At 37.2% G+C, this 18,872-nt stretch overlaps 1 protein-coding gene across 4 annotated transcripts in view; it reads left to right on the plus strand.

The window, feature by feature from the left end:
- CPNE3 (copine 3) overlaps window positions 1-11,462 on the plus strand; it is a 55,280-nt gene extending 43,818 nt beyond the window's left edge. For 3 of the 4 annotated variants that reach the window (XM_025433642.3, XM_035708468.2, XM_025433643.2), the window contains 2 exons: window positions 13-249; window positions 1,992-5,125. In XM_025433642.3, coding sequence (XP_025289427.1) covers window positions 13-249; window positions 1,992-2,102 — 348 coding nt within the window. In that variant the 3' untranslated portion in view covers window positions 2,103-5,125. Of the gene's footprint in view, window positions 1-12; window positions 250-1,991; window positions 5,126-11,029 lie in introns of those variants that run through there. The other variant, XM_049103873.1, reaches the window with a different exon arrangement.
- Window positions 11,463-18,872: the final 7,410 nt, after the last annotated feature.

Consider the following 18,872-nt stretch of genomic DNA (forward strand, 5'->3'; position numbering starts at 1 on the left):
CTTTCTTGGCAGCAATATTTTGTGCTCTTAATCATTACTGATGGTGTGATAACAGACCTTGATGAGACCAGACAAGCTATAGTTAACGCTGCCAAGCTTCCTATGTCAATCATCATTGTTGGAGTAGGAGGTGCTGACTTCAGTGCCATGGAGTTTCTGGATGGTGATGGTGGAAGTCTCCGCTCCCCGTCAGGGGAGGTAGCCATCCGAGACATCGTCCAGTTTGTGCCTTTCAGACAGTTCCAGAACGTGAGTACCACTCTCCTTATTTTTCATGCACACTAAGGAGTTTGAACACACCCTTACTAAATCCATAACCAAGTAGTTGAGTAGGTGTCTGGGGTTAGAGGATGTATGGAGTTTGGGTTTGAAGAGCCCTGATGAGGTTTTGAAGTTTTGCTTCAGGTTGTATACTTGCATGCCTCTTGCAGTCTGTATGATAAATTGCTATAAATGGTGTTGCTATGAATGTTTTAAAATACCTTTTATCTTTACCTATGTCTGTAACAACAGAAAAACTCTATATAGGTATATGATGAATTTGCCCAACTGGAAGTTGATTTGATGAAAATCTCTCAGGACTTTGTCTCACCCAGTTTGCTCCACTGGTAACATCTTGTAAAACTATAGCACAAAACCATTACCAGGATATAGACATTGATACAATCAAGATCATCATCTCAGGACTCCTTGTGTTGTGCTTTTATAGCCACACCCACTTCCCTTCCACTTCCACCCCCCTTAAACCCCTGGCAACCGCTAATCTGTTCTTCATTTCTATAATTTTGTCATTTTAAGAATGCTATAGAAATGTTAGGATTGGCTTTTTTTTTTCCCCACTCAGCATAATTTTCTGCAGGATTGTTGCCTGTGTTTCTTCTTATTCCTGGGGAATAATCCATGGTGTAGATGTTAACCATTCATCCATTGAAGGACATCTTTTAATTGTTTCCAGTTTTTGTCTGTTATATGCAAAGCTGCTATAAACATTCATGTACAGGTTTTTGTGTAAGGATAGATTTTTATTTCTCTAGGATAAATACCCAGAAGTGCAGTTGCTGGGACATAAGATTATTGCATGTTTAGTTATTAAAGAAACTATTGAACATTTCCATTATGGTTATGCTTTCTTACATTCCCACCAGCCAATGTATGAACATGAGGGGAGGTGATTAAAAGTGTTAATGTTAGGAATCCTTGTGATGATGAAACAGTTCTGTATCTTGGTTGTGGTAATGGTTATACAGATCTACCCAGATGATAAAATTACATAAAATAATACATAGACACATGCAAGTGAGTGCATGTAAAGTAAAACTGGTAAAATCTGAATAAGGTCTGTGAACTGTCCCATTGTCAGTTTTTTGGTTTTGATATTATACTATAGTTATATATTACCTTTGGAAGAAACTGTGTGAATACTCTATTATTTTTGCAATTTCCTATGAATCTGTAATTATCTCAAAATAAAAAGTTAAAAAAATTAATACCAAGTGAATGAAAGACCTACATTCAAAAGTTAAATAAAAAAAAAGAATATTAGAGAGGAAGACAAACCATGGGAAACTCCTAACTCTTGAAACAAAAGGTTGCAGAAGGGGAGGTAGGTGGGGGATAGGGTAAATAGATGACAAGCATTAAGGAGGGCACATGATGAGATGAGCACTTGATGTTATACTGTATGTTGGCAAATTGAATTTAAATAAAAGATTTAAAAAATTCAAAAACTAGAAAAAAGGAATTATCAAATGCCAAAATGCTGGCACCAAAAAGGACTTGATAAATATAAGTGGGAGTAATAAAACACTCATAAGGAACATTAGTTACTTAGCTTATTCTGTGTTTCATAGACTGTTCTTAAGACAAGATACAAGCCTAGGAATTGGGAATTACTGCTTTTTACTGACTGGTGAGGTATTCTTAGTCTGGTATCAAAATGCCAGTAAAAATTTGGTTACTAATAAAGTCATTTTGATTTTGTTTTTCATAAGGCTCCAAAAGAAGCACTTGCTCAGTGTGTCTTGGCAGAGATCCCCCAGCAGGTGGTGGGCTACTTCAACACATATAAACTCCTTCCTCCCAAGAACCCAGCTAAGAAATGAAAGGAGCTATGGCTGCCTGAGCAGAATTCTTTTGTATGGAGCAGTGGATTCCTCTCCCACCCTGAATCATGAATCTGTTATTTTACATGCTTTTCTTTTCATTCCCAGCATTTTTTATGTAAACCTAGTTCTCTATGGGTTATATCTATTTAAAACATTTTTATTCCTTTTTTTTTTTTTTTCTTTTGAGGAAAGTGCTAAGTTAATCTTTGCTCAATCAATGCAGTGATTTTAGTGACTTGCAGTGACACTATGGAGATCAGAAACTTGTGTGAGAAAAGTTGATTTGGTAGTTGTGGTTGTTTAATATGGTGAAAATACTGTTTTTGAATGTTTTTCAATAGAATGAAAAATTGCTGGGACGTGATTTATAGGTAGCTGTACTTTGTTCTAGGCAATATATGTTTTACAAGCCAACATAATCATACTCGATGACAAGAACTTCTTAAATTAGATGATATTGAATTTGTTCCTATACCTGTATTCAGTGCCTTTCCATGGGATGAAACTGTTCCCTTTTGCCTGAATTTTGCTGCACTTTAGATATTGTAGTTTACAAAATAGTATGCACTCACTTAGGACTTCTTAAAAAATACTGAATGAGAAGGGAAGGCACATATCCAATTCTTAAAATGTACAATCAACAAGTAAAAGGAACCTCATATAAGTAAGCCATTTTTATTTGCCTTTCTGGATCTTTTATTTTCATTTTGGAATACTGTAAACATGGTCAGATTTGACCTTTTCATTTACTGTATGTGACATTCAGGATTCTGTATCTGCATAGATGATGGGCTGTCCTAGATTCGACCTTATTAGGGTATTTTAATTGGAGTTTGCTAAAATGGTTAGGACTGCTTTGTCCAGGAAAGCTATGAGGACCAAATATATAAAGGGAAATTCAGAATCCATTTCCTTTTAACTAATGAAATACTTATTTAAGAAAAACCTAATTTTTATATTTTCCTTACTAAGCTCTCACACATTGATTTGTACATTGGTGCACATTCATTTAGACATTTTCTTCCTTTTTTTAAGTAACATTTTTAGTCTGATTTTTAAACTTATGATAGTGGTTATGTAGTAATCAAAATCAAATTTTGCGTTTTAATTATATATTATTTCCTAAGCCCAAAATGTATGTATTAAGCATAAAACCTGTCATAACTTAAAAAAAATCTCTTCCTCATGTATTAAGATAGAGTGGACTTTACACACTTTTTTTTTTAGAGTTTTTTTTTCCTGATTTTTTACCCTTAGAATATATTACTTATCAAACATGATGTTTTCAGAATAGATTCAGTAACATTTTATCGAAGGACCTGTGTGCCAAGTATGACGCATATTCATATGTTGGCCAATCATCTCTAACAACTTAACGTTAAAAATTGTGTGTTTATCATATGTAGCCTTAAGTGGATGCATCAGTGCCTTGCTGACATGCCTTTCAGTCTTACTGAAAACTTGTATCACAGCTCATATTGCTTGTTCTCTGAAATGTCTAAAGGAGATGAGCTCTCAGCCATGAAGAACTTTGGCTTCTTGAGAACTTGCCATGGTCAGGCTAAGAGAAGACCTGCTTGCTGTTCTAGCTTCGTTCGTGTGAGCAGTTTACACTTTCCAACCTAGCTAGCTAACCTCTGTATATGTGCTATTAACCTGAAGGTACCTAACTAGGAGTCTGTTATTCTATGGCATATCTCAGTTGACAAGTCATTTTAACATTAGTTAAGTGAGAAGAAAACTGATCATTCTTTCAGTAGTTTGGACCTTTGTTGTCTCAGATGTCCTGATTTCAATTCTCTTTGTATGCTTGGAAACAGCATATATTTATATATATATAGGTATATATATATATAGCTGTGGTTTTCAGGATTTTTTTTTAACACATTGAAGCCTTAAAAAAAATGATATACACACATTCTCAATGTATGGTATAACAGATAGAAGTAGAGCTTCTCTAGGTCCAGAGCAGGGTCCAGAGCCCTACTCACTGGGCCTCCTCACTCTCCTTAACCAGCTCCTGGCAGCACTGAGTCACCTGTATTGGGCACTTGGAAACCATTGGGCAGGAGCTTCATTGTTTTCATTAGCCAAGTAACAGTACTTCTGTTTCCATTGTCAAATTATTTTGGTCTTCATAATTTTGTATTCTGGTTTTAACCAGAAACATTCCAATTTTTAAATTAATTTTAAAAAATTCATTCTTGATCAGGGTCATCAGTAGATGCTATTATTCATAAGAATTGTGATTCCAGTAAATGAGGACAATTGATGCCTTTTTTGCAGTTTTGAATAAAAACATTTACAATTTCTAAATTATCATTTTGTAAAATTCTTAAAATCTTACCATTTCACTTTATCACATAATGATTTAATATTGTTTTATGTAAAAAAAGATATTGTTTTATGTTTTTCCCTATTGTGCCACCATTCATTCAAGTGTCATTAGTTCTTAAAATGCATTAAAAAAACAAAACAAGTTGACTTTCACACCTTATATAATCAGCTGTATTACAAACACATATTGGGGTGACAGTGTCCTGGACAGACATAATATTTCTCACATATGCCTTTACTGAGAAAATAATAAACCAATTAGCTTGGCCATGTCACCTTGTGCTTTGAAATGAAATTTTTAAGATCATAAGTTTTCAAAGTCAGATCAGGGATTTACAACTACAATTGTTTTTTTGATAGTGCCTTAGGCAGCCTTTCCAGAGTAAATTCTGGGCCCCATTGTTGTTTATGCTTTATTTCATATATTTTGCCTTTTTCATTTTATAACTTTCCTGGGAAACCATCTTCAATAAATTTTTCCTGCTTTCATTTGTGTGCGGTTGGTAGTCATGGGAGTGACATATAAGGGAGGCCAGAAGTTTGACTGAAATTGCAAGAGACTGTTTTGTGCTTTAATAATGTCATACTTGATAATAAGTGTATAAGTTACTAATATATGAATTCATGTTAAATATATCTTCCATTTGAATTCCTGGCGGATAAAGTTATTTCTTAATGTGAAACGATAGTGCCTTGTTTTTATTTATCCTTTCTCTAAATGTTATCAAAACCAGTAGAAAAAAAAATAGAAATAAAGTGAATATAGTATTTTAGGGTGCCTGGGTTCATATTTTACTGAATTGAACAGTTTGGGTTTTTAAAATTATTTTGTGGGATTTACTCATTTAAAACATATTGAATGCATTCAAGAAATATTTCTAGGTGCAGTAAGGGGAAGGTTCTCAGTTTATAGCTAGCTGGATGGCCTGAAAAATAAGGCACTCACACTTAATTAGTTGTGTTAAGCAGGACAGTATACCCACCTTATTTGTGTGTTTGTTTGTTCTTAAAATTGCTTCTGTTATGTTGCAGTCATTGGTCAAGGCCTTGGGAATACCGTGGTAACCTAGATGCCCAAAGCTGATGTCTTCATAGACATAATGGACTGAGGGGAGAGGGTGGAGAGAAAACATTAAATGAGTAATTAGAGAGACATAACCCATGTAGCTGGCAGAAAGCACTTGCCTGAAGATGTGCCATTTAAGCTAAGACCTTAAAGTTAGCTGGGTGAAGAGAGTTAAAAGCATTTATGAAAGTGTTAGGTCAACAGCAAGTATAGACTTGAATATTTTAGGAATGGAAAGAACTTAAAGTATGCTGGAATATAAATTGTGGAGGGAAAGTGGTAGGAGAAGAGCGTAAAGACGAAGTGAAGTGATTGGTTGAGTTTACATCCTGCAGGACCTCTGGGGCATACAAAGGAGTTCAGGCTGAGGCTAAAGGTAATGGAATGCCACTGAATCAATGTAAGCAAAAGAATGATGTGATCAGATTTATGTTCTTGAAAAACTGGAGGGCCTTGTATTTTAGATCAGACAGATGGATGTCTGTTGTCAAACTTGGGCCTGGCCAGTGGCTTTGCCTTGGTGAGGCCCTGATGAGGGAGTCAGTGGTGGTCACCTTATGGTAGAGACTCAGCTGTTTGGTCACATATTGCTAAATGTCTGATTCTGGGTCAGTTTCTGAATCCTGTGCTTTTCCTGCCACAACCCTGACTCCACATCAAATCATCTGTGAAGCCCGTATCTTATCAATCAGGTTTAGAGTCTGGCTTGCACCTTGTGGTGATGTTGATCCCCAGGAGCTAAACTCTAGCTTGAAGCAAGACCATGACCGGTGTCATTTGTCACAAAGCATGGCCATGTGAGTGTTGGCCACATACCCCAGAAAACTCACAGCAGGTTGTAGTATCCTTGGAGAATTTTACTCTGGCTTGGCTATTATCTCCTCTCAAAGAAGTGATCAATGAGACAAATATCATCATAAGAATTTTTACTTCTTACAGCAGAGAAAGGGAGGCCATGATATCTTTGGCCTTTTCTTTTTTTTTTTTTTAAAGATTTTATTTATTTATTCATGAGAAGCACAGAATAGAGAGGCAGAGGGAGAAGCAGGCTCCCTGCGGGGGAGGACCCGGGGATGGGAAGGTGAGCCAAAAGCAGGCTTTCAGCCACTGAGCCACCCAGGTGCCCCTATAAAGAACTCCTTGTATACAAATGTAAATTTATTTATTTATTTATTTTTAATTTTTATTTATTTATGATAGTCACAGAGAGAGAGAGGCAGAGACACAGGCAGAGGGAGAAGCAGGCTCCATGCACCAGGAGCCCGATGTGGGATTCGAACCCGGGTCTCCAGGATCGCGCCCTGGGCCAAAGGCAGGCGCCAAACCGCTGCGCCACCCAGGGATCCCTACAAATGTAAATTTAAAACTCAACATTGGGACGCCCGGGTGGCTCAGTGGTTTAGCATCTGTCTTTGGCCTTTTCGCAAGCAGACACAGCACACCAGGTTTTGCAACAGTACTTGGATTTCTAAGACTGGACTTGGAAGAGTATCAGGAATTGGGGAGCTCTAGAGAGTTCTTAGAGAGAAAACTGAGTAGGAAATAATTTGTCTTTTTCAACCACTCCTTCCATCCAGTAAGAGGTACTCACTTGTTTTTGAACATATTTTATTGAGTAGCTTAGTTATGGCAATCGACAGGCAACATCAAATTGAGTAAAATTTCTTAACTTCAAAGAGCTTATGATCTAATATGGGAAAGGAGAGTATATAATGCTAAAAAAAAAAAAAAAAGAATAAGCAAGGTAAAGTGGCCCTTTGTCCTTAAAGTAAGACTGTCCCTTATGCCTCAGACACCTGTAGCCAAGAGTACAGAGGGGGATCCTGAACATCTCTGGCAAGATGCTCCTCCTTCTCCTCCTTCCACAGCACTCCTTTCTCCCCACTGCTGTCCTAGGACCACCAGGACCTGCCAGTCCTTACAAGAAGCTCAGATCATGAACTTCCTCACTCTAACCCATCTCTGGCTCCTCTGTACAATCCATATCCTAACCACACCCCACTTCTCTGCAACTGCCCAAACCCTGCCACTGTGCCCTTAGGGAACCGGGTCATTCATTAGCATACCGTTTTATCAGTGCATTTTTATTCTAATTAAAAAGCTCTTTCTAAGGACCTTCCTTCCTTTGCAGTCCTCTCAAGTAGTTATTTTCTCTTATTGGTCTACCATGGGGCTTGGAGGCAGGGTTAAGTATCCTCCTTGGTCTTCCCTTCTGCCTTAGATACCCTTTCCCTCCTCCTAAAAACCTCTAGCTTAAAAAAAAAAAACAAAACAAAACCTCCAGCTTTGAATCTCTTATCATTAGATTAGATCACTTTCCCTCTGTAATATTCTTATTCTTCACTTTACCTCAGCCCTCACTCTTAAAGGCATACCTTAGACCTTATAACCCATAACAAACCCTTTCCTAATCTCAAGTATCCCGTTTTCTAATAACAACCCACATTACAGCTCACTTCCTATAGTACCACCACTTCAACAAATCATTCTCCATCATTTACCTTCAAGTTACTAATCCTACGAATTTTCAAAAGCTCCTGCTCCTTTTCTAGACTTCTTTTCTACTGCTGTCTGCCTTGGCCACTCTGTTCCAACCATACAGGTTTTCTTGCTCTTACATGAATATGCCTGGCATACCCCTGGCTCAGGTCTTCTGCATTTGCTCTTGCCCCTTCCTGAAGAACTCTCCCTAGTCACTTGTAAGCTTTGCTCCCTCACCTTCTTCAAGTCTTCATTCAAGCATCACCCAAGTCAGATGTTTGCTGATCACTTTGTTTAAAATTGTACCTCTTTCCCCAATACCAGCTATTCCTCTTTCCTGCTTAAGTTTTAGGTACCGTGTTTCTTGTCCTCTTTGCCCACTATCATGTCAGTTCCAGGAAGTCGGGGTTTTTGTTTTTTGTTCATTGCTGCATCCTGAGCCTGGAGGAAAACTTGGCATCTTGTAGGTGCTCCCTAATCGACATAGAAAAAACCCCGAATGAATAAGGTATGTGTTAGAGCATACGTGATGATAGAAATTAGTTCATATGAGAAAATGTTGAAGTTTAGAGTGGGGAGGTTTTCTTTTTCTTTTTCTTCTTCTTTTTTCTTTTTTTTTAAGATTTGATATATTTATTAGAGCACAACCAAGGGGAGTTGGAAAAAGAGAAGCAGGCTCCCCTCTGAGCAGGGAGTACAATGCTGGACTCCATCTCAAGACCCTGATAACATGACCTGAGCTGAAGTCAAGAAGTCAGACACCCAAACGACTGAGCCATCCAGGATCCCTGAGTGGGGAGATTTTCATCTCATTGTGGGAGGCAGTCAGAACACTGGGGAGATATTGGAAAGCTTAATAGGTGGTTTAGAATTTCATTGAGATTTGAAGGTTACTTAGGGTTTTCTAATGTAGAGAAAGCAGCAAAAAGAAAAAAAAAGAAACTGCAGATCAAGAAATTGACATTGTCTATGGCTTGAAGTCAGAAAACAGTGTGGACTGCGGACATTGTTGGCACAGGGAGAGGACTATGCGTTTGTAATAACACTTGTATTTCACAGCCAACTCTCTACTCTTACAAATGGATGTCAAAATTCCAACTCTGTTAATTTCTCACATTCCTTTATTAGTGAAATCTGTGGTTAGTCCCTTTCCGAAGTGTCAGCTAAGTTTGAACTTTCTTCTCAAATTTGGAATATAAATATGTCCCTTAACTGGCAGATTTTACTGTCATTTTGCCCCATGAAATTTTGAGAAATATATTTATTTGTAAAACTCCTTCTTCAGGTGGATGCTACTTTTATCAAATTAGTCCATGATCTTCATGTTTGAAAAACAACGTGGTGTCTTTGTCCTTGGGTTCTGTCACACTGTGGTGTGATCCTGGGCACAGGATTTTGTTTTGTGTTTTGTATTAATGGGGCTTGGAGTAGTAATCTCTAAATTCCCTTTCAAGTCTAATAAGATTCTAGCATAAACAACAGAGCTTGATTTATTTAAAGCTGGATGCAAGAAACTGCATCACAAGCCTGGTTAATAACCCTTAGCATGCACTGTGCATTAAATTTCATATTGCTTAGAGTTTCCCGCAGATCGAGTCCTCGTAAATTTCTATCAGTCATTGTGTGCAGTAGGCAGAGATGACTAGGGCTACAAAGGGACAGTAAGAGGGGCTGTGACCTTTCAGGTAGGGTTCCCTTTCCTCATCTGAGCAGTTATTGTCTAGAAATGTCAGGTTGTATTGCTTAACGATGCACATTTATTTGACCTTTGCACTGTCATTTCTAGTCACAAAAGTTATAGTAGGAAAAATATAGCCAGTCATAAAAACTCATGGAGGAAAACATCAAATTTTACTACAGTGTATGGGTAAGGTACTTAAAGCATGAATTTCAGGTATCTTTACTTTGATTAGATATAATAAATTCCAGAACAGCATAATGATTAATATCATCCAAAGATTTTAAAAAATTCCTCTTTGGACAGGAAAATAATTATTATAAATATGGAACAGCCCAAATTACAGAAAGTACAGACTCTTCTCTTGTTGGTATTCTATGTAGCAGTTTATCATCTAATGCATAACTGAAATGAAACAGTTTGTTATATATTTTTTTAGGGTTCTTTATTAGTAGTGTTTCACAAAAGATGGTTCCTAGAATATGGAGAGGGTGCCAAATTATTCTTTTTATGTGGGTATATGTAGAATTTATGGCTCATTATAATACATTTGATATAGTTGTAAACTTTATTTTTTTATTTTTATTTTAAAAAAGATTTTATTTATTTATTAATGAGAGACACACACACAGAGGCAGAGACACAGGCAGAGGGGGAAGCAGACTCCATGCAGGGAGCCTGACGTGGGACCCGATCCGAGGTCTTCAGGATCAGGCCCTGGGCTGAAAGCGGCGCTAAACGGCTAAGCCACCTGGGCTGCTAATAGTTGTACACTTTAATAGTAATTTCAAATTCTAAGTTCTCTCTCTCTCTTTTTCAAGTAGGCTCTACACCCAACATAAAACTTAAACTCACGACCCTGAGATTAAAAGTCACATGCTCTATTGTCTGAGCCAGCCAGGCATCTTGAAGTTCTCTCTTTTTGGGTAAAGAAAGGTTTTATTTATCTTTGACGTGGTTCTATGTGTAGGATTGCCAGATTTAGCAAACAAAAATACAGGCATCAAATTAAATTTGAATTGCAGATAAATAATAAATATTTTTTTTAGTATAGATAGGTCCTAAATATGACATGGCTCATACCTATAAATAAAACATTACTCATTACCTGGAATTTCTGTATTTTATCTGGTAATATCCTGTCTGGGTGATGGTAAAAATGGCCACAATCCCTCGACTTTCTGTCCTCACCGCTTCGGCAATGTGACTTTGCAGTCCTCCCAAGAGGTGGTTTTTATTACTCTGGCCCTTGCATCTGGTCTTGTGACTTAGCTAATAGAATATGGCAGATGTGCCAATTCTAAGCCTAGACCTCAAAAAATGTGCTTACTTTGATCTTCTCTCTCTTGAAACCCTGGGCAGCCTCCGAACCGCAGCTAGCCTTTCAGAAGATAGGAGACTACCTGAATGACACAGTCAACCCATCTGAGACTTCTAGACGAGCAGCCCCTAGCCAATTCAGCAGCTGACTACAGAGCATGGACTAAAGACCCGAAAAACCACCTGTTGAACCCAGCCCAAACTGGCAACCTACAGAATCTTGATTATTATTTTAAGTCACGTAGTTTTAGTTAGCAGAAACACATTGATACAGCCTAATAATATAAAGCAGAGCTGGGCATTTTTTAGGACTAGTGGACACCTTATAGGCTGTGCAGAATTTTGAGGGCTACAAATTAAAGTAATATAAGAACAAATAATACTTGAAGCAAATAATCAATTTTGAGCAAATCATACTTGAAGATGGCTTCAGGAAGTCAGGAAACTGCTTGTTGAATAAACACGTGGGCCCACAGAAAAAAGTTCATTTGTAAAAAGATGTTGCTTTACTACTTTAACCACGTAATGTTTATAAAGTGTAGAGCTTCTGCTGAGCGACTCCTTGCTTTCTTTTTCCTTTTCTGGGGATCTTTTAGGGATACATCCCTTTTAACCAGCCCATTTTGGACCATATCTTTGACAATCGATTACTGAGGTCAGACCTGGGTGGGAGTTGAGGAAGAATTTTCATATATCTATGCACCATCAATTAGCCAGTTAGTCAACAGATTACTTGTTGACTAGTCAAATGACTAATGAACATGGCTCTATCAGGGATCCAGAGAAGAGAGATATGGGGGTTAGTAGTGGTAGAGGAAAAAAAGAAAAAGTGGTAGGGAAAAATTCAATCTTTATCTCTGGGAATCCCTGGATGTGTCGGTTTTGAATTTGGGTTAAGATAAGGGTGGTGGGACACCTGCGTGGCTCAGTGGTTTAGCGCCTGCATTTGGCTCAGGGCGTGATCCTGGAGACCTGGGATCGAGTCCTACATCAGGCACCCTGCATGGAGCCTGCTTCTCCCTCTGCCTGTGTCTCTGCCTCTCTCTCTCTGTCTCTCTGTGTCTCTCATGAATAAACAAATCTTAAAAAAAAAAAGATAAAGGTGGTGGGATTTATGATGTGGTATTTCAAATGCTAAACTCCTCTGGTGACCCCTGGAGTTGGTCTTTGCTTAAGGTTTTCTTTTTTAAAGATTTTATTTTTTAAATTTTTATTTATTTATGATAGTCACAGAGAGAGAGAGAGAGGCAGAGACATAGGCAGAGGGAGAAGCAGGCTCCATGCACTGGGAGCCCGACGTGGGATTCGATCCCAGGTCTCCAGGATCGCGCCCTGGGCCAAAGGCAGGCGCCAAACCGCTGCGCCACCCAGGGATCCCAGCTTAAGGTTTTCTAGTGGCCTAATTTATTAGTCAGCCTGCCTTCATTATGTGGCTAGAGGGGCTTATGACCTCCACTGGGAAATATAGTTTTGAGCTCTCTTGTAACCTAGATTCCTTGCATAGATATTGATGGTTCAATCCTTAAACAGAATGTGGTCAGATCCTTATGTAACTAGGGATGCTCATGGGATGGGATGCCATTCAGACCTCTCAGCGCTTGCCTGGGCTCTTTCTCTTGCTGTATTGTGTCCATTTGTCTTTAAAAAAAAAAAAAGTATGAGTGTGAGTATAAATATTAGTATGGGAGTATGAATAGGCTCTGTGGAATATGAGGAGTCCTTTCTAATAACCTGACTTTGGAAATCTTTGCACTCTTGGTGACCCAGAGCAAGTTAATGATTACTAAGTCTCATTTTCCTCGTCTGGAAAATGATGAAAATGATAAAAAAAATAATGGCTTTGTAAGATTGTTAAGAAGATTAAATGATTTGGTAGTGGTACCAGACTTAAAACAATAGTTGGCACATAGTTAATGCTATGTGTTAGCTATTATTATTATTTTGAGCCTATTTAATACCTTAGCATGGGAGAAATTTCATCTCAATTTAATTTTGGAGTTGGGGGCAGGTATTTATGTGTACGATAATTGTTTCTTGTCCACTCACCTATTATAAAGAAAAATATCTTGTTCTAAAATAGTTGTTTTTTACTTGTTCATTTTAAGGTCACCATGTGGTAGGGCACATAAAATTCAAAATTGGAATTTTTATTAGGCATATTCAAATGCCTTAGTATGTGTTCAGAAAATAGTAGTGGGGCAACTGTTTTGTTTAAGTTAATGCTAAATTTAGTTTACATTTGCTGGAAAGCACACTGTTTAGGTAAAGAGACGGGTGGGGGAGAGAGGTCCGGGAGGGAAGGATTTCAATGCTAACCCACATCATGACAAGTGGAAACTGGGCTGCATTACAAATACAGATAGCGCACAGGAAACAGTATGCCCTTGGAGAGATCAGGGATGAGGTTAAGTAGGTGTTCCGTACCAATAGAGTTTTGTCAATAGTAGTGAGACTTAGTGTGACTTGAAATCGAGTATAGGATATTAGAGGATAAACCCTGCCATTTTGAAGGGATCTGGCTGAGAAAAAGAAAATCTGAATGAGCACTTCCTGGGAATTTATAAATCCTCAACTGAGACGAGTGAAAAGAATATAGACGAATAAGACCTGAAGTTCTAGGAGTCTGGGAAGATGGCGGAGTAGGAGGACCCTAAGCTTGCCTATCCCACAGACACAACTAGATAACACTTACATCAGCATAAATAATTGACAAAATGACCCTAAAACTGGCAGAACAAACTCCACAACTAAAGACATAGAAGAGGCCACATCAAAGAAGGTAGAATGGGCTTAGGCATTGTTTGGGAACCAAGGGGATCATGGCCATGGGAAGGAGCTGGTGGTACAAAGAAGTGTGAGAAAAAGACTATCACATTAGGGATCCCACACAAGGAAGACAAGAGTCCATAATACTGTCTTTGAAAGTGAGAGGGGTGGAATTTCATGAGTTTTTACAACCAGTGGGACTTACAGCCTGGAATTAAAAAAAAAAAAAAAATCAACGGGCTTGGCTCTGGGAGAGCCCAAAGAGTGTTAGGAAGTCTCCCCTAAAGAGACAGCACAAAAAACAGCCCACAGAGATACCCTCCTTGTGCATACTCTCTGTCAAACAAATAGAATCTTTAGAAAATATATATATAAGGGTACTAATTGACGGTAATGCAATAATAGTAGGGGACTTTAACACTCTACTTACATTAATGGACAGATAATCCTAACAGAAAGTCAACAGGGAAAACTGTAGCTTTGAGTGACATACCGGACAGACGGATTTAACAGATATATTTAGAACATTTCATCCCAAACCAGCAGAATACATATTCTTTTTTTTTTTCAGAATACATATTCTTTTCATAGGTACACAGAATTATCCAGAATAGATCATATATTAGGTCACAAAACAAATCTCAATAGATTCAAAAAGACTTAAGTCATACTATGCACTTTAAAAAAAAAAAAGATTTATTTATTTATTCATGAGAGACACAGAGCGAGAGAGGCAGAGACATAGGTAGAGGCAGAAGCAGGCTCCTCATAAGGGGGCCCGATGCGGGACCTGATCCCAGTTCCTAGGAACGCAGATGCTCAACTGCTGAGCCTCCCAGGCATCCCACCATGCACTTTTTCTAACCACAATGCTACAAAAGTAGAAATCAACCACAAGGGAAAAAAAAATCTAGAAAGAGCACAAATACATGAAGGTTAAATAATATGCTACTAAACAATGAATGATCAAGAAAAAAATCAAAGAAGAGATAAAAAATTACATAGAAACAAATGAAAATAAAAACACAACAGTCAAAAATCTTTGGGATGCAGCAAAAGGGTTCTAAGAGAAAAGTTGACAGCAATACAGGCCTACTTCAAGAAGCACGAAAAATCTCAAAACAACCTAACCTTACACCTAAAGGAGATAGAAAAAAAAAAAACAAAACCCAAACAAACAAAACCCAAAACCAGCCAAATGAAGGAAATAATGAAAATTAGAGCATAAATAAATTATATAGAAACTTAAAAAAACAATAGAACAAAAGTAACCAGGAACTGATTCTTTGAAAACATCAACAAAACAGATAAACCTCTAGCCAGACTCCTCAAAATCAAACAAAAAACAAAACAAATCAGAGAGAGAGAGAGAAAAAAAGAGAGAGCACTCAAACAAAATCACTGATGAAACAGAAGAAGTAAGAACCAACCAACACCACAGAAATATGATAGATTATAGGAGAATATTGGAGAATATGAAAAATTATATAACAAAGTGGACAACCTAGAAGAAATGGATAAATTCCTAGAAACATATAGTTTACCAAAACTGAAGCAGGAAGAAACAGAGAGTTTGAACACAGTGGTTGCCAGCAATGAAATTGAATAAAACAAAACAAAACAAAACAAAACAAACCTCCCAACAAACAGAAGTTCAAGACCAGATGGCTTCACAGGCAAATTCTACCAAACATTTAATGAAGAGTTAATATCTATTCTTCTCAAACTATTCCAAAAAATAGAAGAGGAAGGAAAACTTCTAAATTTATTCTATGAAGCCAGCATTATTACCCTGATCCCAAAATCAGATAAAGACACCACAAAAAAGAGAACTACAGGCCAATATTTCTCGTGAACATAATAGCAGATCCAAAAATTTCAACAAAATATTAGCAAATCAAATCCAACAATACATCAAAAAATTATTAACCATGATTAGGTTAACTTTATTCCTGGGAGGCAAAGGTGTTTCAGTATTTGCAAATCTATCGTGATATATCACGTCAATAAGAGAAAGGATAAAAACCATATCATCATTTCAATAAATGCAGAAAAGGCATTTAACAAAGTACATTTATTGATAATAAAAGCCCTCAAAAAAGTAGGTTTAGAGGGAACATACCTCAACATTATAAGGGTCATATATGAAAACCCACATTGAACATCATACTCAATGGGGAAAAACTGAGAGCTTTCCCCCTAATATCAGGAAGATGACAAGGATGTCTATGCTCACCACTTTCATTCACTGAAACCCTAGCTATAGCAGTCAAACAACAAAAAGAAAAGACACCCAAATTGGTAAGGAAGAAGTAAAACTTTCAGTATTTGCAGGTGACATGATACCTTATATAAAAACTCCAAAAACTACTAAAACTAATAAATGAATTCAGGAAAGTTACAGGATACAAAATCAATGTACAGAAATCTATTGCATTTCTATACAGTAATAAGGAAGTGGTAGAGAAATTAAGAAAGCAATCCTATTTACAATTGCACCAAATGTAATAAAATACCGAGGAATAAACAACCAAGGACATGAATGACTTGTACTCTGAATAATGTAAAACATGGATAAAAGAAATTGAAGACGACACAAAGAAATGGAAAGACATTCCATGCTCTTAGATTGGAAGAACAAATATTGTTAAAATGTCTATATTAGGGACACCTACGTGGCTCAGTGGTTGAGCATCTGCCTTTGGCTCAGGTCATGATCCCAGAACCCTGGGATCGAGTCCCACATCAGGCTCCTTGCAGAGAACCTGCTTCTCCCTCTGCCTATGTCTCTGCCTGTCTCTGTGTCTCTCATGAATAAATAAATGAATAAATAAATAAATAAATAAATAAATAAATAAAATCTTTATCAACAGCATTTTCCCCAGAACTAGAACAAACAATCCGAAAATTTGTATGGAACCAAAAAGATCCCAAAGACCCAAAGCAATCTGGAAAAAGAAAAACAAAACTGGAGGTACCACAATTCCACACTTCAAGTTATATTACAAAGCTGTAGTAATCAAAGCGGTATGGTGCTGTCACAAAAATAGACACATATGTCAATGGAACAGAATATAAAGCCGAGAAATAAAGTCACACTTATATGGTCAATTAATCTCTGACAAAGTAGGAAAAAGCATACAGTGGGAAAAAGTATTTTCAACAAATGGTGTTGGGAAAGCTCGACAGCTACGTGCAAAAGAATGAAACTTGATCACTTTCTTACACCACACACAAAAATAAATTCAAAATGGATCAAGCACCTAAATGTGAGACCTGAAGCCATAAAACTCCTAGAAGAGAGCACAGGCAGTAATATCTCTGACATTGGCCATAGCAACATCTATCTAAGTAGGTCTCCTGAGGCAAGGGAAAGAAAAGCAAAAATAAATAGTTGGACTATATCAAAATAAAAAGCTTCTGCGCAACAAAGGAAACAGTCAACAAAACTAAAAGGCTGCCAAGTGGATGGGAGAAGGTATTTTCAACCCTGATAAAGGGTTAGTATCCAAAATATATAAAGAACTGATACAATTGAACACCCAAAACATGAATGATCCAGTTAAAAATGGGCAGAAGACATGAACAATTTCTCCCAGGAAGACATACATATAGTCAATAGAAATGCAAAAAATGCTCAATATCACTCGGCTGCAAGGAAATGCAAATTAAAACTACAGTGAGATATTATCTCACACCTGTCAGAATAGTTAAAATTCTGACAAGAAACAACAAGTGTTGACCAAGATGTGGGGAAAAAAGAACCTTTGTACATTATTGGTGGGAATGCAATCTGGTATAGCCATTGTGAAAAATAGTATAGAGTCCCCTCAAAAAGTAACAGAACTACCTTATGATGCAGCAATCATACTACTGGGTGTTTCCCCCCAAAATGAAAAAAAATGCTAATTCGAAGTGATATGTGTACCTTTCATGTTTCTTTGCAGCATTATTTGCAATAGCCAAATTATGGAAGCAGTCCAAGTGTCCACTGGCTGATAAACGTGTAAAGAAAATGTGGTATATATACATAGTGGAATATTACTCAGCCATAAACAAGAATGAAATATTGTATTTGCAAAAACATGAATGGAGCTCGAAAGTATAATGCTAAGCAAAATATATGAGGAAAAGACAAATACCATATGATTTTACTCATGTGGAATTTAAGAAACAACACAAATTAGTAAAGGAAAAAAAGAGAGACAAACCAAAAAACCAGATTCTTGTATTTTTTTTTTAAGATTTTATTTATTTGTTTGATAGAAAAAGAGAGAGAGAGAGAGAATACGTGGTGGGGGAAGGGGCAGAAACGGACAAACAGATGCCCCAATGAGTGGGAAACCTGACTCAGGGGGGCTCAATTCAAGAAGCCTGAGATCATGACCTAAACTGAAGTCAAATGCTTAACCAATTGAGCCACCTGGGGCACCCCCTAAAAAACAGATTCTTAACTATAGAGAACAAACTTGTTACCAGAAGGGAGGTGGGAGGAAGATGAATGAAGTAGGTGATGGAAATTAATAATTACCTGTTGTGATGAGCACTGAGTAATATATGGAAGTGTTGAATCACTATATTGTACAACTGAAAATAATATAACACTGTATGTTAACAATGCTGGAATTAAAATTTTAAAAACTAATTTAAAAAAAGAACTGAAGAGGTTTATGCATTATAAAGCCAAATTATTTAAGCAAAAATCTTAGCAGTAACACTGAGGCCTGGCAGAGTGATAAAGGTAAACTCAAGGAGGCTGGATCTTGTTCTAGTACTGGACGGAGGGAGTGTCACATTTAATTTGGAGATTTCATTCACTCAGCTACTTTTTATTGAACATGCACTGTTCGTTTTACTATTATGGAAAAGGAAAACACCTTAAAAATTTGAAATTCATAGGAAAAAATGTCTCCCCATCTATGTTTTACCATATGCCTACCTTCCCCCTCACATATTTCACATATTTAAACCAAGTATGGTATTTATATTATCAAAAGTGGTTTCTGGGCCTGGTATCTGTTAGGAACTAAAAGATAATAATACCCTGGGAGTTTTATGAAGAAAAATGAAATTATTAAGACTTGTCAAGATAAGTGTGGCCAACATCTATGGTGGTTAC

Source organism: Canis lupus, chromosome 29 (assembly GCF_003254725.2).
Source record: "Canis lupus dingo isolate Sandy chromosome 29, ASM325472v2, whole genome shotgun sequence".
Classification (NCBI taxonomy): Eukaryota; Metazoa; Chordata; class Mammalia; order Carnivora; family Canidae; genus Canis; species Canis lupus.